The sequence below is a fragment of the Cupressus sempervirens genome, chromosome 4 (assembly GCF_028749045.1).
Source record: "Cupressus sempervirens isolate cs-2001-9-10 chromosome 4, ASM2874904v1, whole genome shotgun sequence".
Classification (NCBI taxonomy): domain Eukaryota; kingdom Viridiplantae; phylum Streptophyta; class Pinopsida; order Cupressales; family Cupressaceae; genus Cupressus; species Cupressus sempervirens.
The window spans coordinates 350,765,951-350,784,116 of NC_143121.1; the positions used below are offsets into that span (position 1 = coordinate 350,765,951).

The 18,166-nt window shown below is 33.2% G+C and overlaps 1 protein-coding gene and 2 pseudogenes across 1 annotated transcript; 2 read left to right on the forward strand and 1 right to left on the reverse strand.

Moving 5' to 3' along the window:
- Nucleotides 1-5,607: 5,607 nt before the first annotated feature.
- On the reverse strand, nucleotides 5,608-7,201 carry LOC149561486 (protein ANTAGONIST OF LIKE HETEROCHROMATIN PROTEIN 1-like; annotated as a pseudogene).
- Nucleotides 7,202-8,113: 912 nt separating this feature from the next.
- On the forward strand, nucleotides 8,114-12,516 carry LOC149561487 (thiol protease aleurain-like; annotated as a pseudogene).
- A 1,147-nt stretch (nucleotides 12,517-13,663) lies between these two features.
- On the forward strand, nucleotides 13,664-14,332 carry LOC149561488 (scarecrow-like protein 21). The gene is made up of 2 exons (XM_089827839.1): nucleotides 13,664-14,121; nucleotides 14,239-14,332. Exons 1-2 carry the CDS (start codon nucleotides 13,664-13,666, stop codon nucleotides 14,330-14,332), a joined length of 552 nt encoding a protein of 183 aa, XP_089683965.1.
- The last annotated feature ends 3,834 nt before the right edge of the window (nucleotides 14,333-18,166 follow it).

Genomic DNA, 18,166 nt, shown 5'->3' on the forward strand with positions numbered 1-18,166 from the left:
GGCATCTAATATTTTATGTAGTTTGTAACATGACTTAAAATATGTCGTCAATTTGAGAATATCAGTACTCACAACAACTAGTAACAAGAAGCTTTGGTGGGGCTTTTAGAAAAGAAAGTTTCCATAGGATTTTGGTCATGGGAGCGGGTAAAGGGTAATACAAGCTCTTATTTTTAGCTTAATTGGGACACTTAAAGTCTAATAAAGGACTTGAATTCTCTAATAAAGTCCTTTAAAGAACATGAATTCTCTGATCATAGGCATTTCAAATTTCTTCTTCATGGATTCAACAAAGTTAACACTTTGTTTGTCATCTCCACCAAAAATGAAATCATTCGCAAAGATCTCTGTAATCAATAGACTTGTTTATGTCTCTTGCTTCATGTATAGGTTACAGTTATCGTTGGTTCTTACAAACCCAATCTTTATCATGTATGAGTATAAACTCTCAAACCATGCTCTTGGTGCCCAGTTCATTCTATACATGGATTTTCCCAATCTACACACTTGGTTCTTTCATTGTTCATTCTCAAATCCCTCAAGTTGCTCGATGTAGACTTCCTCTTCCAAAGCTCTATTCAAGAATGCACACTTTACATCCATCTCATATACCTTGAAGCTTTTGTTTGCAACAAATGCTAGGATCAATATCCTGAATCATTCCAATCTAGACACTGGTGTGAAATTTTCTCCATAGACTATACCTCCTTCTTATGCATATCCTTTACAAACAAGCCTGACTTTTTTTCTGACCACTTCTCCATCTTCATTCATTTTGTTTCAAAACACCCACTTTGTGTCGATGTCAATTTTGTCCACTGGTCCAGCCACTAAGGTCCATGTGTCATTTTCCATTATTTGGTCAATTTCTTCATCCATGGCCTTCCTCTAATTTGCATCATTCAGTGCTCTTGTAGCTTTAGGCTCTATGTGTGAGAGTAAACATATTGTCTCTCGCCTTTCTCCTGGTTAAGAATCCAATATTTTTGTCTCCAATAATCTGGTCTACTGAGTGATGTCTTCTTACATACTTAGCTAGCATTGGTTCCCCTTTGGGTGCTTCTGTTCTGTGCTCTTCGGGTTTGGCTTCTTCTTCTTGAACTAACACAACTTCTTGTACATATTCTACCTCAACTGGTACCCTTTTCATTGTATCACTAAGTAGAATCTACTCAGAAAATTTGTAGTATTTTAGTTCCCTTTTTTGTCTTCCTCATTCTTCTGGGAGAATTCATCCACCTTGACATTGGCAAATTCTACAAATTTGTTTGTCCAAAGACTCGGACACTAGAGGCAATGGGTGAGCTATAGTTGTTGCAAGCTTTTTTGTTGGTAGAGCATCCCAAAAAGATACCTTCATCTCTCTTAGGCTCAAAATTTCCTTGGTATTCAATCCTCTTGATATAACACTTGCTTTGAATACATTGAAGTAGTTGACAAATGGTGTGTTACCAAACCATAGCTCACATGGAGTCTTCTTTGTCCATTTCTTTACTTGTATGTGGTTTAAGGTCTACATTGTGGTGCTTACAACCTCTCTCTAGTAGAATTGTGCAATGTTGTTTTGGATTCTTTTGTGTTCTAGCACAGTCTATGATTGTTATGTTGCTTCTTTCAGTGACACCATTCTCGTGTGGTGTTCTGGGGGTTGGCATTTGCCTTTTGATTCTGCACTCTTCACAGTTTTTTTGAATTCTTATGAGGTGAACTCACCTCCCCCATCTGATCTCAAGCACTTGAATGCCCTATCAGTCTCTCTTTCTACCTTTTCCTTGTACACTTTGAACATGTGAAAGGCTTCTGACTTTTCTTTAAAATAAATAGTCCACATCATTCTAGAAAAATCATTAGTAAACAACATAAAGTATTTGTCTCTAGATACAGTCTTTATCCTCATGGGATCACACAAGTTGGTATGCACTAGTTCTAATGCATGTTTAGAAGTAAATGACTTGCTTGAGAAACTTAAACTTGCCAACTTTCCTAGTTGACAGTCCTTACACATCACATTGTAAGGTTTGGTGATTGGGGGTAAACCCCTTACACAATTCTTCCTGCCTATTCTGACAATACTTTAAAACTTGACACAACCTCCTATGCCATAACCAACTGTTATCATTTCTAGTTACCATTGAAGTAGTACTAGGAATATTGAAGTAGAAAATGTTACCTTTGCATTGTTCTCCTATAGAAAGTAGCTTAACACCTATATCCTATCTATTTTAAACACCTATTTTAAAGCTATTCGACATTCAATAAGTGTAAGTGGTAGGAATAAAGCTATGACAAGTAATTCCCGAAAATTTTGCTAACAAGCTGTTTAAATTCTTCTTAAGTTTTAATGGCCCACCCCCTCCAGAGCTGCATTACTGATTTGTACCTACCTGGTTATGTTAATGTCCAAGGTCACAAATAGAGACTCTACCTAATCTAGGACTGCTCTTAATTTATTATATGCAAATTTCAGGTACTTGGTTTATGCATAAACATTCCTTGAGTTTTCTGTACTGCATATTTAGTTCAGGAAATGAAGAATTGAATGGGAAACATGGTGAACAAGACCAACAAGAAAACACACAACAAATCTACACTTGCCTTGGTGAAACCTGGAATTGATTGAAAGTCCAACAAATAGAGTAGTAAAAATTCTAGGTTAGAAGCTCACAAAACTATTGCCATCTACAACAAATCATCTTGCTTCTTTTGCATTTAGTTTTCTATACCCTTCATAGATAACACGTCCTAAAGCTGCCATTGTATCAAAAGAACGTTCACAAATCTTGATGGGAGCGCTGAACATTTTTCCAATAATGTCCCCTCAACGTTACCCAATAGTCTGAGAATTCCCCTCAGCATTACCCGATAGTCTGAGGATTCGAACCTGTAACCAAACTATGATACCACTTGTTAGAATGGGGTTGCCGTTGCACCAAAAGACTGATCTATCAGTGTCTGATACAACCACTCAACTTATAGTACAGAAGAAGCAGTTAGGCCCTTGTTGCAAATTCCGAAAGAAGTGCTGAACATTTTTCCAAAAAAACTAAACCCTACATGATGTTTTAACTTTCTCCCAAACCTGTACTTGTGATGATTCTTCAAGCCAACATAAAAAACATTGACAGAAAATAGCATAAAGTGCTGGGAAGTTGTCCTTGGTGCTCTCTTAAATTTACTGAGGTGTTTGCGATAGGCTCTGCCATGAATGAATCCATTTGTGAGGCCTACATGACATATTCGACCAAGATTTTAAGTTGGGTCATGCCCATTATAGTCACTGTGATACAGGTAACATGTTTGACCATGATTACACAAATCTGTCATTATGCCATAGAAGACACGTTCAGCTGTGGTTGAATCCATTTCTACATGTTTGTTCTTTAATGTTGGCAGATCAAATGAGATCCATAGAGACTCTAGACTGTCCTAAGGGTATCTGTGCATTTTTTCAACTTTCTATAATTGCTTGCATCATTCTACATTTTCTATCTTATGTTGGATTGTGAATGAGCATATACAGTTAATGTCGTAGGAGTCATACGAGACATTAAATTACATGAATATAGATGAAAAATATGGTACCTTTTTTTCCCCAAATTACGAGTAAACAAAACTTAAATCGACCTGCACATTCAAGAATCCCTTGCAGCTAGCCACAAGAACCCATTTTTATATCTCATTTAGGCCATGGATAGTTTGAGGTAAAAGTGCCTATGGAACTAAACACATACAAACCATCGAGGTAAAAGTGCCTATAGAACTAAACACATACAAACTATCTCCTCTGTTGGATGTGGTGTACCAAGAAGTCTGCTGTACTTGGGAGGAGAACAAAACATTTGGAAGTTCTTTCATACAAGATGTTGCATCTAAGTTTTTTTATGTTAACTTATTTTTCACAGCACTGAGCAAAAACAACTTTTTATCTTTTCATCATATTTGAGACCAATTAGGAAGTTCATATGTTTTACGACGACATATAACAGTTCTTTAAGTTCTACAATAAATTGCCATAGTAAATCTCTTGACTCTTAATCATAGTAACCGAAGATAGTTATAAGTTTAAATAACTGTAAAGGACAATACAACTATTATTAGCAGATTTGAAATGTATGGTTTTAAGTTTTAACCTTATAAAATGATTGAATCAGGATGCCCTTATCACCTCACACATACTAAATAAGAGTAGATATGCTTACAATGTTTATGGATTTAATTGTGTAAAGAAATTTAATATCAAAATCTTCGCACAGTTAAATCCACAAACAATGTAAGCATTACTATGGACTGGAAAGATCATGGTTGTTATAAGAGTGGATATATATAGGAGGAAGATCCAGTAGGTATTCTGCTGTTGTGCCTAAATCAGGAGATATGAGAAGCAGAGTACCATAGGGCCTCCAAATTAGTTTAATTGTTACCTAGGCACAGATGTTCCTTAACAATGCGTTTGCAAGCATTCAATTAAGACTGTTTTTACATGACTGTGATTTCAAAACATTCTATAAGCAGCCAATATACTCAGCTGAATTTCATTTTCCCTAGGAGTGATCTTGGATAATGCATTTCGGTTATCCAAATAATAATTTTGGAATTTATTGATATAGACTTCAAATCTGCTCACACTGATGAGACAGTGGCAGGTATTCAAGCATATCTACATTGTAATCTCCAAAGGATCTTCCACATTCAAAAATTATGTGTTTCTATAACTTGAATTTTATGCAAGCATCAAACAAATCCACAAAAAACATTGTAAATATTATATAGATTGAGTTACTCTGCTTTCAGGAAAATGAGTGTACACGTAAAACTCATAGACGGGCTGCCCTTACTATCTTTTCTTGACAATGTTTTTGCAGATTCTAAACCTTCCCCTCAGCTATCATGCATTCCCAAACACCCAACACATGTAAAAGTGCAAACCCAACTTCCAGAAACTTTTTCTCCGAGTTTAGATTTATAGGGTAGCTAGGGGGATTGATACCATTGAGCTGCGTATCTCTTAAACATTCATAATTTCATACCCACGCCCACACGCTCAAACTCCTATTCTTAACAAGTAAAAACCTCATCAATAACTATCGATATATTCATGCTTCGGGTAAGATTGTGTGTGAATTTATTAGTATAAACGTTTTAGATCATATTCAAAGATCCATTGTCAAAATTTCTTTATATTCTTAGTTCTCTTATCCTGATGATGGATCATTAGGTATGATCCAAAATGTTGATGCTAATAAACTCACACATAATCTTATGCAGAAGCATGAATATAGCATCAATAATTTAAAAGAAAAAAGAACAGCATAACTAATGAGAAGCATCTGTCCCTAAACTACCTAAAAGATATATGTGTGAGGAGGATAAAGGACAACGATTTTCATAATTCAGAATCCAAATTCAGAAGAACAAGGACAGGAATAAATCACCATAGCTTCATACCATTTGGACTAAATACAAAGAGAGTATATCATATATTGTTATAATCATGTCTTGCTCTGAGTAGCCAAAATTCTACTCTCACAGACCTTATACACTAGGCGTATTTTGTAGAGATTGCTCCATATGATCATTCTAACCTTGCAATAAAATAGTAGAGCCCAGTTCCAGACCTATCCTCTACAAACCTTCATAGCAATTTGAATCATCACAACAATCTTGGCCTTCTTGCTGCTCTCTCCAACTCAGCTTCGCCCCTCCTATGAAGCCATTCAAGAAAAAGAGCTCTCCTCCTCTCCTTTCCTATCATCTGAAGATTCTTTTCATCCTCACCTTCGTATGAAATGACAAATTCCTGAGTGGGTGAGTTGTCGACCTGTTCTTTCGGCTCTGGCTCTTCAGTGATCTGACAAAAATTATGCAAAATGCAGCAAGCGAGTATAGTCTGGGCAGCATACTTCACATCCACATTCAAATTCTCAAGTATCTTCCATCTCTTCTTTAAAACAACAAAGGCATCACCAATTTTCGCTTGGACCCTGAGAAGATCCTCATCAAAGTGACTCTCAAATTGCGTCACGATTGGTCTCGTAAAAAGGAGTAATTACAGAGGCACTTAGAGGGAAGGAACCATTGCCCACAACAAAAGGCCTTAAAATTGCCCCTCCTCGCACTTGAATTTTTGGCTGGTGCAAGATCTTGCCTACCCTGAGCTTGCTCCAAATACTACTAGCCCTGAAATGAGTAGCATTATCCAATCTTCCAGGAGCATTGCAACACACATCCAAAAAGACCTTATCTGCATCACAAACACCTTGTAAAAGCACACTGTAAAACCCATGGGTAGACAAATAATCAGCGGGCCTGTAAGAATTTCTTGACTTAAGCTGGAGTTTGATATGAGTTCCCCCAATACTACTGCATATGTTGGGAATCCCAGTAATAGATTCAAAATTGCTACTCAACCTCTGAATCCTTTCCTTTGTAGGAATCACAATGTATTTTGAATATAATTTATTTCTGCTTGCCAGAACTCCAGTGATGATCTTGGTGTACTTTATAACCGTAGAAGCCCCAAGATTGTACAAATCCCCTATTTTTCTCGGTGAATCTCCATGTGCAAGCCTATGAATTACCATTGCCACAGCTTTCTTAACATCCACCGGCCCTTGCACGAAATCTGTATTAGGGTTTTCAATATAAGGCCTGATTTCCTCCATTAGATATGTGAAAGATGCAAATCCCATCCCGTAATTCTTAAGCCATTCTTTGTCCCTCGCATGGGCATCCATGAAGGTATGATTTTGGAACCCTTCCCAGGCCGTGCTATTTCTAGGAACTTTCCAGCACTCTCTGCCCATGTTTGGGAGACATGATGATGCGTAAAGAAAAGCGCAGAGGACTAAGAAGATCGATGAAAGAGGGGTTTCTGGCTGCAGATCTTCCGAGTGAAGAGGTTGGCTGCTTGATGGGATGTCGCTTCCGAATACAGGGTGCAAAAACACTACATGGGCATCCACAAAGGTATGATTCTGGACCCCTTCCCAGGCCATGCTATTTCTAGGAACTTTCCAGCACTCTCTACCCACGTTTGGGAGACATGATGATGTGTAAAGAAAAGTATAGAGGACTAAGAACATCGATGAAAGAGGGGTTTCTGGTGCAGATCTTCCGAGTGAAGAGGTTGGCTGCTTGATGGGATGTCACTTCCGAATGACTGGGTGTAGAAGGATAGGAGCAGGAACTCCAATAACTCCATCTCCTCCCCATTCATTTGCTTTGGGCACACTTTTCTAATGGTAAAAGTGCGCTTAACTAGCACGATCTTCGATGAAGAATAACATATTCCTCTTTTTTGTGCTATTATATATTGGGGACTCCCATAAAGAAGATTCCATACATGTGTTTTCAATTAAAACCACATATAAGCATCCATGTCTTCATGGGTTCCACTGTTTGCCAGTGCTCATCTCTTCATAATTGATCATTCTACTTCTAGAAGTTGCTTCCCCTAAATTTTTCAAGCAATCAGGTGGATTGTATACTGATTCCTGAATGCACAACCCTATCTTATAGTCGGCATCCATGAATTACTCTAATCATTCTCTTCGTACTGCATCATTCCAAATACTGGATTTCAGTAACCTATTGCCTGATTTATATCCCTTAATATTGTGGGGGAAGGTGGATCCCATAAATTTCTCCTTGTGGACATGGGCTCTCAGCCAAAAGAACATACTTGCGTTAACAGAGAGGGTAAACATTTAGGGATACATAGCCTTCAAATAAAGGAATCACTAATTGATAGCATGGCTGTTCTGTTGAGAATTTAAAATTCAGCCCACCAGGTTTGCTAAATGAATCAATGACCTCGAAATTAGATGCCAATCGAATCCGAGGGAAAAGATCTTCAATTTTTTCATTAGAAAGCTGATTTTGTACTCCAGTCTTTGTTGTGAGGCTGCGGAATAAAGAAAATACTGCCAAGTCGATGAATTTGAAGCTCCAAAAATATTAAGGGTTTTTCCAAATTGTTTTGAAGTGTCATTTTGCTTTATTTTCCTTAAAAATGATCATCTTTTCTAACGTAGGTGGAGCCTTGGAAATTTTACTATCTACTGCACTATTGTTTGGTTGATCATGATCTGTTCCTGTTGCCATCTTACGGATCATGGGTACTGCTTTAGATGCAAGGTAGATCCCACAGTTGCATAAAGATGGCTATTGATCAAGGCATTGGATACTAGAATATACTAATGACAATATGTAGGTCAGGCGTCTGGCCTAAGGAATTTGCATCTAGGAATAAGAAATTTAGACCGACGGTAGGTGCAGAATTAGAACCCAATGCGAGGTTCTCAGCCCTTTCTATGCTCTAGAATATCTTGATACTTCCTAATTTAAAGTTGGTTGGCTTATTGAAAAAAATTACTTGTGGATTTTGAGTAGTTAGTGTATAAGAAAGAGGCAAGCAATTTTATGAATGTCTCCACAGAGGAAAAAAGAATAAAAGTAGTGAAATGTTCAGGAGGTACAATTGCAGACAATTGGGCCAAGAGCAAAGTGAGACTTCGTTAGCATTTTTTTGCCATAGGAAAGAGGAAACTAGCTATTGCATTTTTGTGTGCAATGGGCAAAGATCAATTAGAGAAGATTTTGGCGTATTGTTTGTTTTATGTGTAGACTATATGTTGCTTATGCATACAAGGGTTGTAACGCGGAAGTGATAGTTTTATATCAACTATGCATTTGCTTATAGAGAGATGGATAAGAAAATATAGATAGATGCAAGACAAGACTATTATAGAAAGAGATAAGGGGAGATTGATTGAACGAGTGTGTGTGAGAGAGAGAGGTGGGGGCTCAAGGGAAAGATAGATGTCTATATATAGAAGGAGATGAAGAGGGATTGGAAAATGATTGGGAGATAAATAGAGATATTGTAACGCCCTGCCAAGGGATACAAAAGAATTAACTAATTTTGGTAAACATTTTTTTTTAAAGGAATAACATACACATCAATCATAAAGTAGCAGAAGCAATAACATAAAATCATACAGAAGCAAACATAACAGATTACATTCCTTAAGGATCTCAAGATGTTCAGTCACATTTAAATTTAATTAATATTATATCATAGGAGAAAAATGCAAAGGTAACATTTAGAGGGCTAGAAAGTACAAAATTAATACTAGGAATACTAGAGTGACAGGACCAAATCCAATATCTGATTTACTACAGAGGGACTGGAGAGAAGCTGGCATGATAAGCCTAGTGAGAAATCAAGGACACTGTGGATCTTGCTGGACATTTAGGTTTGCACAATTTTACATTTCTAATTCTTCCTCTGATGGAACCCATTGCGGATAATTTTTCTATGAATACGTGAAGAGACTTCTGATTGAGGATAATTTGATCTCTCTAGTGGATGGGCAAGCTTTAATGGGCAACCTTAAAGGTGTTTCTTCTAATATTACTTAGATGCAAGTGTTTGTATGAACTGTTATTCATAAAACATGGATCGATGAAGTTGACTCAAAATTCTATAAGGTTCAATTCTTATAACAATATTATAATAATTAAATTTTTGATATTAAGAGAGGGGTTGTTTAATTGCAAGGTTGACTTCGAACTATTTGTTAATCTCTTAAGTCAGCCCCATTTTGGTTGTTTCTAAAATAAAAAATAATATCACAATAAATTTGATCTATTGTTATTTAAATGTTAATGTTATAGCACCACTGGAGCTCTTGAGGCTGCCTATAAACAGGCTACAAGAAATTCTGTGAACCTGTCTGAACAACAGTTAATTTACTGTGCTGGAAACTTCAACAACTTTGGTTGCAATGGTGGCTTGCCGTCCCAAGCATTTGAGTATATTAAATACAATGGTGGGCTAGATATTGAAGAGGCTTATCCTTACATGGCTGAAGATAGTGTCTGTAAATATGATGTCAAAAGTGTTGGTGCAAAGTTTCAGATTATGTGAACATTACTGAGGTAATTATCCATTATCATCATTATTACAACCAAAACTTATATTCTGGAATCGTTGTCTTAGAATACAATACTTATACCAAAAAGTCATATGCAGTTTTATCTGAAAACTCAAAATTAGGATATGAGTCAATTAATGGATTTTTGCTTGTTTACAGGGAGATGAAGAAGAACTTAAATAGGCTGTAGGTGTAATTTGTCTTGTTAGTGTGGCAATCCAAGCAACTCAAGAAATCAAATTTTACAAGGGAGGGGTCTACACAAGTACACATTGCGCTCAAGGACCCATGGTATGTATAGAGCACACCATTGTTAGTTTGCAAGCAATTATAATTTAGTGAAGCTGTATATGAACTAGATTGTGTGATGTGTTTTTAATTATCTATAGAGTGCTTTTTGAAATAAGAAAATGATTGATCTCGTAGTGATGGTTATGGTCTGGAATTGTCTCACAGTCTGATCTAGGGACAGTTTCACCAAATTCAGAGACTCTGAAAATCTTTTATCTTTGATCAGTTTTAATTATTAAGCTTGAATAGACAAGATTTTGAATTTGAGTAATGTGTTTAGAAAACTATGAATTATTTAAAATTAAAATTTATAGAAATAGATAAAAGTAAAAAAATTAAGAGTTCTTTTTATCAATTTTGTTTTTCTACAATTTATAATGATTATTATTACTGTCTATACGCTTGATTGTACGTATTCTTTTGTATTGACACTTTTAATCATATTCATGATCTAACATCAGATTTTGTAGATATCACGAATAGAAAACTTGATATAATTCTTAAGATTAATACAAAAAAGAACACAATACAAGAAATATGAAGAAATTTTATTGAATAAAGAGAAAAAAATAAAAGATAAAGATAAAAGAATTTTAGTTCAAAGGAGTTGTCTAGGAAGGAAATTTGTTTGTGGTTGTAGGATGTAAACCATGCTGTACTACAATATGACATTAATTGCTAAGTATTTTTACTATATATATTCTTGTTGCGCAGAGATTTCTTGATCATACATTTCTCCTCATTCAACATTTTAAATGATTTACTGGGAGATCTACTTGGACATCATTTGGGAATAAATAGTAAAGAGTGATGTGAATTTGGCATGATTTTTGAGAGTTGAACTATCTTTACATTGTTGTTTCTGGCATTGCCTCTTACTGTGCAAGTTTTTGGATGCAGTTATATTACCTATTGAGAATAACATTCCTATCAACCTATTGTAGTGGTGAGATGCCTTGTAAGTACTATTAACCTAAGGGACTCTATCAATGGCTAGTGCTTGGCTGCAAAGGTTGTGTCATTTATTTGAGAAGATAGATAGAATATCGGTCATTTAACCCAGTTGTTGTTCTTCCTATTTTGCAGGATGCACAACCCTTTATTCAACATGTCATGAATGGAAATTTGAAGGCTTTGTTCAAAATTTACTGTCCAAATCGCAAAATGGTTGTAAGGAGTACAATCAGTGAAGAGCTAATTTGGTGATTTCTTTATCTCATGGTGAGTTCTTTACCCTTGGCAACTTGTGTTAATTTTTGCATCAAATGTTTATGATTTAACAAACCCCTGCACATGTATTATCTTTTTTATCAGACCTAGTTATTTCCTATAATGTCCCATCCATATCTCCTTTTACTTATGTATGGCCCTTAATTCCTCTAATCCATGAATACTACAACAAATATCCTTTTATTTAAAAAAAATTCTGGGTCATGTTTAAACATCACATTTTAATCTTTGATTTTTAAAAAAAGTTTTCTATTTTAATCTAATATTGTACAAACTTTTCTAATATATTCTACCTATTAGTATCATTCAATTGAACAAATAAAAACTTATAATGTATTGTTTAAACAAATCCAAAATTTATGAAGATAATATTATATATTTAAATGCTGATTAATTTACCTATGATATTGGTTATAAATTGTTGGTTTGATTTTGTTTGAAGTATCAACACAAAGAAATAGGAGTGTCGACATCCTCCGCACTTGTCCCATACTTTGGCCATATAAAATCTCTAGATGTCTTTGCAGAGATTCTTCGTAGTCTTTGAAGTAAGTCTTCCAACATTTCTTTCAGCAAAGTCTATTCTTTTGTCATATATTTCTATTTAGATAGAATACTTAAGTTTTGACCAAGGATTTTCTCATAACATGGGAGACATTCATTTCTAGAGGAGATATGTGATAAATATTCCTCATGTCATTTCGACCAAGGATTTTCTCGTAACATGGGAGACATTCATTTCTAAAGGAGATATGTGATAAATATTCCTCATGTCGTTCCCAATCAAAGAGAAAAAGCACCGACCCAAGCTTGTTATGATGTATCTAGGAAAAGTATAGTGTCTAGTCTCACAATTCTTCCATCACACCCCGTTAAAAAAATCAACTACCTTTCAAGGTTATTGCAAGCTGTAGTGGCTAGGAATGTCTCCTCTTCTAGCTTAATAAACTACTTGCCCAACAATAACTTAAATAACTAAATGCTCTCTTGGGGTTGTTTGCAGTTTGGTAGATTCATGGGAAGTGAGCTCTCCAACATAAAGACTTCCATACACTGAGCCACATAATATCTTCTCAAGACTATTGCTCATGTAGGCACCATATTTGTTGAGGTATAAAATGTGTTAATGATTTCACTCATAAATTACTATCTATCTCAAGTGGGTTTATACATTATTGAGGTTTGTATGAACTTATGCAGGTCAGAGATCCTTACAATGACCACAAATGCTGGTAGAGGCTAGAGGATATGGACATTGTCAGATCTTATAAAATTGATGGCTAAAATCCTGGCTTAGATGTGGCATCCCTTGTGTTCTATAGAACACATCCTTCCTTTTCCAGGAGTGCTTCCATCATGGTAAATTTTAGCAGTTTCACGAATTCAATCTTACTAAATTCTATGTTTTGTTGGGTACCTCATCAACCTCCTTATTCTAGATTTTTGATTTCGCTGATAAACTCAGAGGACCTTATAGTAACTTGCTTAAGTCTGCAGTCTGTCCATTCTATTGCTCTTCTTTTGGGTTAGAAGTAAACGTAAATAAATGTGGTATGCTTTCAGATTATACTGTAGCAAAAATTTAAGTTGAATTGATTTTCTTGGGTGTTCTCTTAGGATGAATTGTTGTGGGTTGCTAAGTGGATATATAAAGCAATAAAAAGTGCCAAATATTTGATCTACATATGACTAGAGTTTCAGAGCTCATTAATTTGTTTTGCTCCCTTCTTGTGTGTCTTATTTGCAAAAGTTTAGACTTCTAATTTTTATTTTTAAAAAGGTGCTAGCTCAATGGACGAGCACCTGCATTACAAGCAGGGGATGGTGGTTCAATTCCATCGTACCTTAACATGAATTAATTAATTATATTGTAGTTTATAATAAATAATATGAATGTTTTAATTTATTAATTTGTTCTATCTTCTATAAAATAATATTAAGAAAGACAATAAGTGAAATTAAAGACATAAATGTATCTATAAAGACAAATTAAAATCGTCTCTAAGAGACAATAATAGTGTTGTTCCTTATTGTCTTTAGAAGACAATAATTTATGACAATAGTTTAAGACACTCACTTAAAGACATATGTAAGACAATACCCAACTTTTTTTTTGTCTTGAATTATGACAATTCCCTTAAAAATTGTCTCTAATATTGTCTTAAAAGCCCCCTTCATGTTGTAGTGAGATTATAGCAGTTGGAATGGACGGCAAAGAGCTTTTGAAAACCTGGAAAAGACTTCATGAGCTGGCTGAATCTTTGGCGGTCCCATTGTCATACAACATTGTGGAGATCGCAGGCATAAAGGACATTAAGGAAGGTTTTTTCACCGTTGAATCTGACGAGGCATTGCCAGTTTATGCTCCATTTGTTCTGGGAAATCTGTTATACGACCCATTCCTCCTGGAAAGTCTCTTAATCGTCTTCAAGAAGCTCCGCCCAAGGATAATGGTGAATATCGAAGTAGAAGTGCAGAATAATTCTCCGTCTTTTGTGAATAGATTCAGCAAGCTGGTTTCCTTTGGCGTTGCGTATTTTGATCCTTTAGATGTTACTTTTGTAGACAGAAATGATGTTAAGAGAGTGAAGAATGAAGATTTAATTTCTGGGCGTCCGATGAGGAATATGATTGTGTATCAGGGGAAGGAGAGAACTTCTAGGCATGTCAAAACTAATGTGTAGAGGTCTTTGTTCATACTAAAAGGGTTCCGGGAAATTAGCTTCAGCTTTCAAGCTATGTATCAGGCTACATTGTTATTAGAAGAATCTGGTTTCAGAGAATATTACTGTCCGGAGGTAGATGGACATGCAATAATTGTAAAGTGGAAAGGAACTCCATTGTTTGGACTCTCGGCATGGAGTTGTGTCTAAATTATTGTTCATGACGAATGCTGAAACAAATATTGTACTAAATATTGTAAATATATTATAATAAGCTGCACAGAGTTTGTCACCCCATTTGTACGAACAAATGTCACATAGAGAAAATGTTTTGGTTCTTTTCGTGTTGTGTAGTGATTTAAAGTACAGGCTATAATATCTAAGGAAGCAAAGGAAAATGCACTACTGTTATGGTGAATTGTCGTCTCTTTATTCTAACAATCTCACCTCACTCTGAAATTTGCGTTTCTTCTCATCATTTCTGCAAAGATGCCGGACTTCAATTTATGTTAAATTTTGGAATGGTCAGAGTTCTATTCCGATTGTAGAAAAGTAATAGTTTGGAAACTTGGTAATAGTAATAAATCGTAAATGAAGTATGAAAATTCTGAAATGAATTTTTTTTATAAAATATGATAAAAGTGTTTGATATTTAAAAAAATGATAAATTAACAAGTGGTGTAAGTATTCACAATGGCAAGTCTGTATAGTGGTTGTTCACCGTACAGTGAGATACCATATCTATACAGTGATGCATTGTACATGTGATTCCACCATACAATGATCATTGAAGGCATCTGACCGAAGATGTTCAAGTGATTGGAGGTGTCTGAATAACTATAGACATCTGTGTAATATCTCCATCTTTTTAGCAACTCAGTAGAGTTCTTAGCCTTTACGTTCTGCAAAGGCTAAGTGTAGAAATAAGAAATTAATTAAATTACTTTCTTATAAAGTCATTAAATAAATTAAAATTAAAAGGTGACTTTATATTTAATTAATTTAAATAATTATTGTATTGCAAGGAGAAGCTTCTAGATAGTGCATTAATTATTGGAAAATAGGAAGCCTCTGGTAATTTAATTTTTTAGAAGCACAATTAATTTTTTTATTACAAGGGAGGAGTTTCTAGAGAGTGCATTAAATATTGGAAGGAGGAAGCTTTTAATAAATGCAATTAATTAATATTTTATTTCCATCTAGAATAGTGAAGGACAAGTATAAATAGAGGTGGGAGCTTCATTGTTTAGTGATCCGATTATTGTGTGTGACATATGATAAGAATCTAGATGTGTGAGTTACAGATTTGTTCTTGGCATTAGAGGACATTTATCCTCTCTTGTGACATTCTAGACATCATTCCCATGGGGTTTGGCCTTTGGAATTCATTGTTATATATTTGATTTTATTAGTTTGAGAACTAATATTATTTCAGCAGTGATTCAATCTTTAGTTTGCATAAATTCCTTCTTGTTCATCTTATGTGGTTTTAAATATATGCAAAGACATTAAAATCTCTTTCAACTGTTGGTTAAGTTCTTGGGCATTTCCATGTTGTCCATTACAGTGGGGTGATCCCACAATAATGGGTTCCACTTTAGTGGGACGAACAAATTCAAAAAAGTTGCAAAATTTTTGCCATTTCAAACTTCATACATTCGTGCAAACCCTTTTGACGTGTTGGCGTGAACATGTACCCGACATGGGTTCGTGCAAACCTGTTAAGATATGTTCGCGCGAACGTACATTCGCACGAACTCATGGTAGCTAAATTTTCAGCGCTTAAAATCGATTTCTCATATTTTTCAACTCACTTTTATGGCAACTACTATTCATTCAGAGCGTTTGGGCGAACGTGTCATTTGTGCTACTTCTGTCACCGTCATCCTGTCGCTTTCATTCTGATTCTCTTCATCGGGTATGTCAAAATATTTTTAATTTATTATTTTTTAATGTTTTAAAAGTATTTTTAAATGTTATTAAAGTAGATTTTAATGTTTTTAAAGCATATTTGAATGTTATTTACATTTTTAATAGTTTTGAAAACATATCTAAATTTTAATTTAGTATTTTTATTGTTTATTTATATTAAATTAGAAAACAGAAAAATATTATATAGAAAACATTAGAAAAAAATTTTAGAAAACAATTTTAGAAAACATTAGAAAACAATTTTAGAAAATATTAGAAAAAATAATATTAAATTTAGGAAAAAAATTAGAAAACAAATTTAGAAAAAATATTAGGAAAACATCAGAGAATTTATTATTTAATATAAAATTTAGAAAACAAACTTAGAAAACATATTTAGAAAAAAAAAAAAAAAAATTAGAAAATTTAGAAAAAAACATAACAAAAATATTAAAAAATTTAGAAAAAACATTTTAAAAAATTAGAAAATTTATAATTTAATATAAAATTTAGAAAACAAATTAAAAAAAAATATTTTAAAAAATTGGAAAATTTAGAAAAAAACATTAAAGAAAATTAGAAAATTTAGAAAAAAAAAATTACAAAAATGTTAGAAAATTTAGAAAACAAATTTAGAAAAGAATTACAAAAATATTAGAGAATTTATAATTTAATATAAAATTTAGAAAAAATATTTTAAAAAAATTAAAAAATATATTTTGAAAATTATTAGAAACAATATTAGAAAATTTATAATTTAGTATAAAATTTAGAAAACAATTTTATAAAAAAAAAAAATTGCAAAAGCATTAGAAAATTTAGAATTTAATATATAATTTAGAAAAAACATTACAAAAATATTAGAAAATTTATAATTTAATATAAATTTTAGAAAATTTTTTTAGAAAAAATATTAGAAAAATGTTAGAAATTTTATAATAATATAAATTTGAGAAATTAAAAAAAAAAAAATTAGAAAAAAATTAGAAAATTTAGAATAACATTAGAAAAAATATTTTTAAAAAATTAGAAAAACATTACAAAATTTATAATAATATAAATTTTAGAAAAAAAATTTAAAAAATATATATATATAAAATGTAGACATTTATGTTTTCGATATTAATGTTTATATATATATATATATGTCAAATTCACTTTAATGTTTTAATTTTAGAAGTTTAATTAAATGACATATCTTAAGGGTCTAGATCCTAAATTGTACATGTAAAAATATAGATTAGAACATGTATAATTTTTTATTTTGAGCATAGATGTACATGTATATTTGTTCATGGTTAAAAGTAGATGTATGTACATGTTTTTAATAAATTCACATTTTTATATGTATAATTTGTGTATATGTTAACTATTGATCTTAATTTATCTTATAACTAAGTGTAATTAACTATATTTAATAACACGTCTTAAGGAGAGATCTTAAATTATACATAAGAATGTAGATTAAAATGTATATTTTATTTCATAAATGTACATGTAAATATGTTCATGTGTTAGATATAGACGTGCATACATATGTTTTCAATATTCATGTTTAAATGTACATATGTTATTATTTTTAATGTCTTAATAATTAGAAGTATATAATTAACTATATAATTCAATGACATGTCTTAAGGGGAGATCCTAAATTATACATATATAAGAATGTAGATTAATTTGCATATCTAGGTATGAATATAACATACATGTACATCCAAACCCTAACCCTAACCAAACCAAACCCTAACACTAACCATTATCCATACCCTAACCCTAACCTTGATCTTAAAATTTAATTTCTAAACTCAAGATTATAAATGATAATAAATACCTTAAATCATAATATTGAACCAAATCATAAACTTCATATGCTAAGTTCCCTTATCCTAAATTCTTAACCATGGACCTTAATATTAACCCCTAAATTTAATGCTAGAAATTATGTAAGTTCATGTAAACCCTGACAATGTCATAAGGTCTTAAATCTTACCTAAAATTGAGCCTAATTACACTAAAACCCTATTTCAAAATCTAATTGAAACCTAACTTACATAAAATTAAAACAAGTTGACCCTATTCCTAGATTGTTAAAAATTACATTTGAGATACATGCACATACATTCAAACACA

Bases quoted from the DNA above. Each gene is read 5' to 3' on its own strand.
- LOC149561488 (XM_089827839.1), top strand. From the start codon at position 13,664: ATGGACGGCAAAGAGCTTTTGAAAACCTGGAAAAGACTTCATGAGCTG. The intron at 14,122-14,238 runs GCATGTCAAAAC...ATCTGGTTTCAG, and splicing joins GGGAAGGAGAGAACTTCTAG to AGAATATTACTGTCCGGAGG.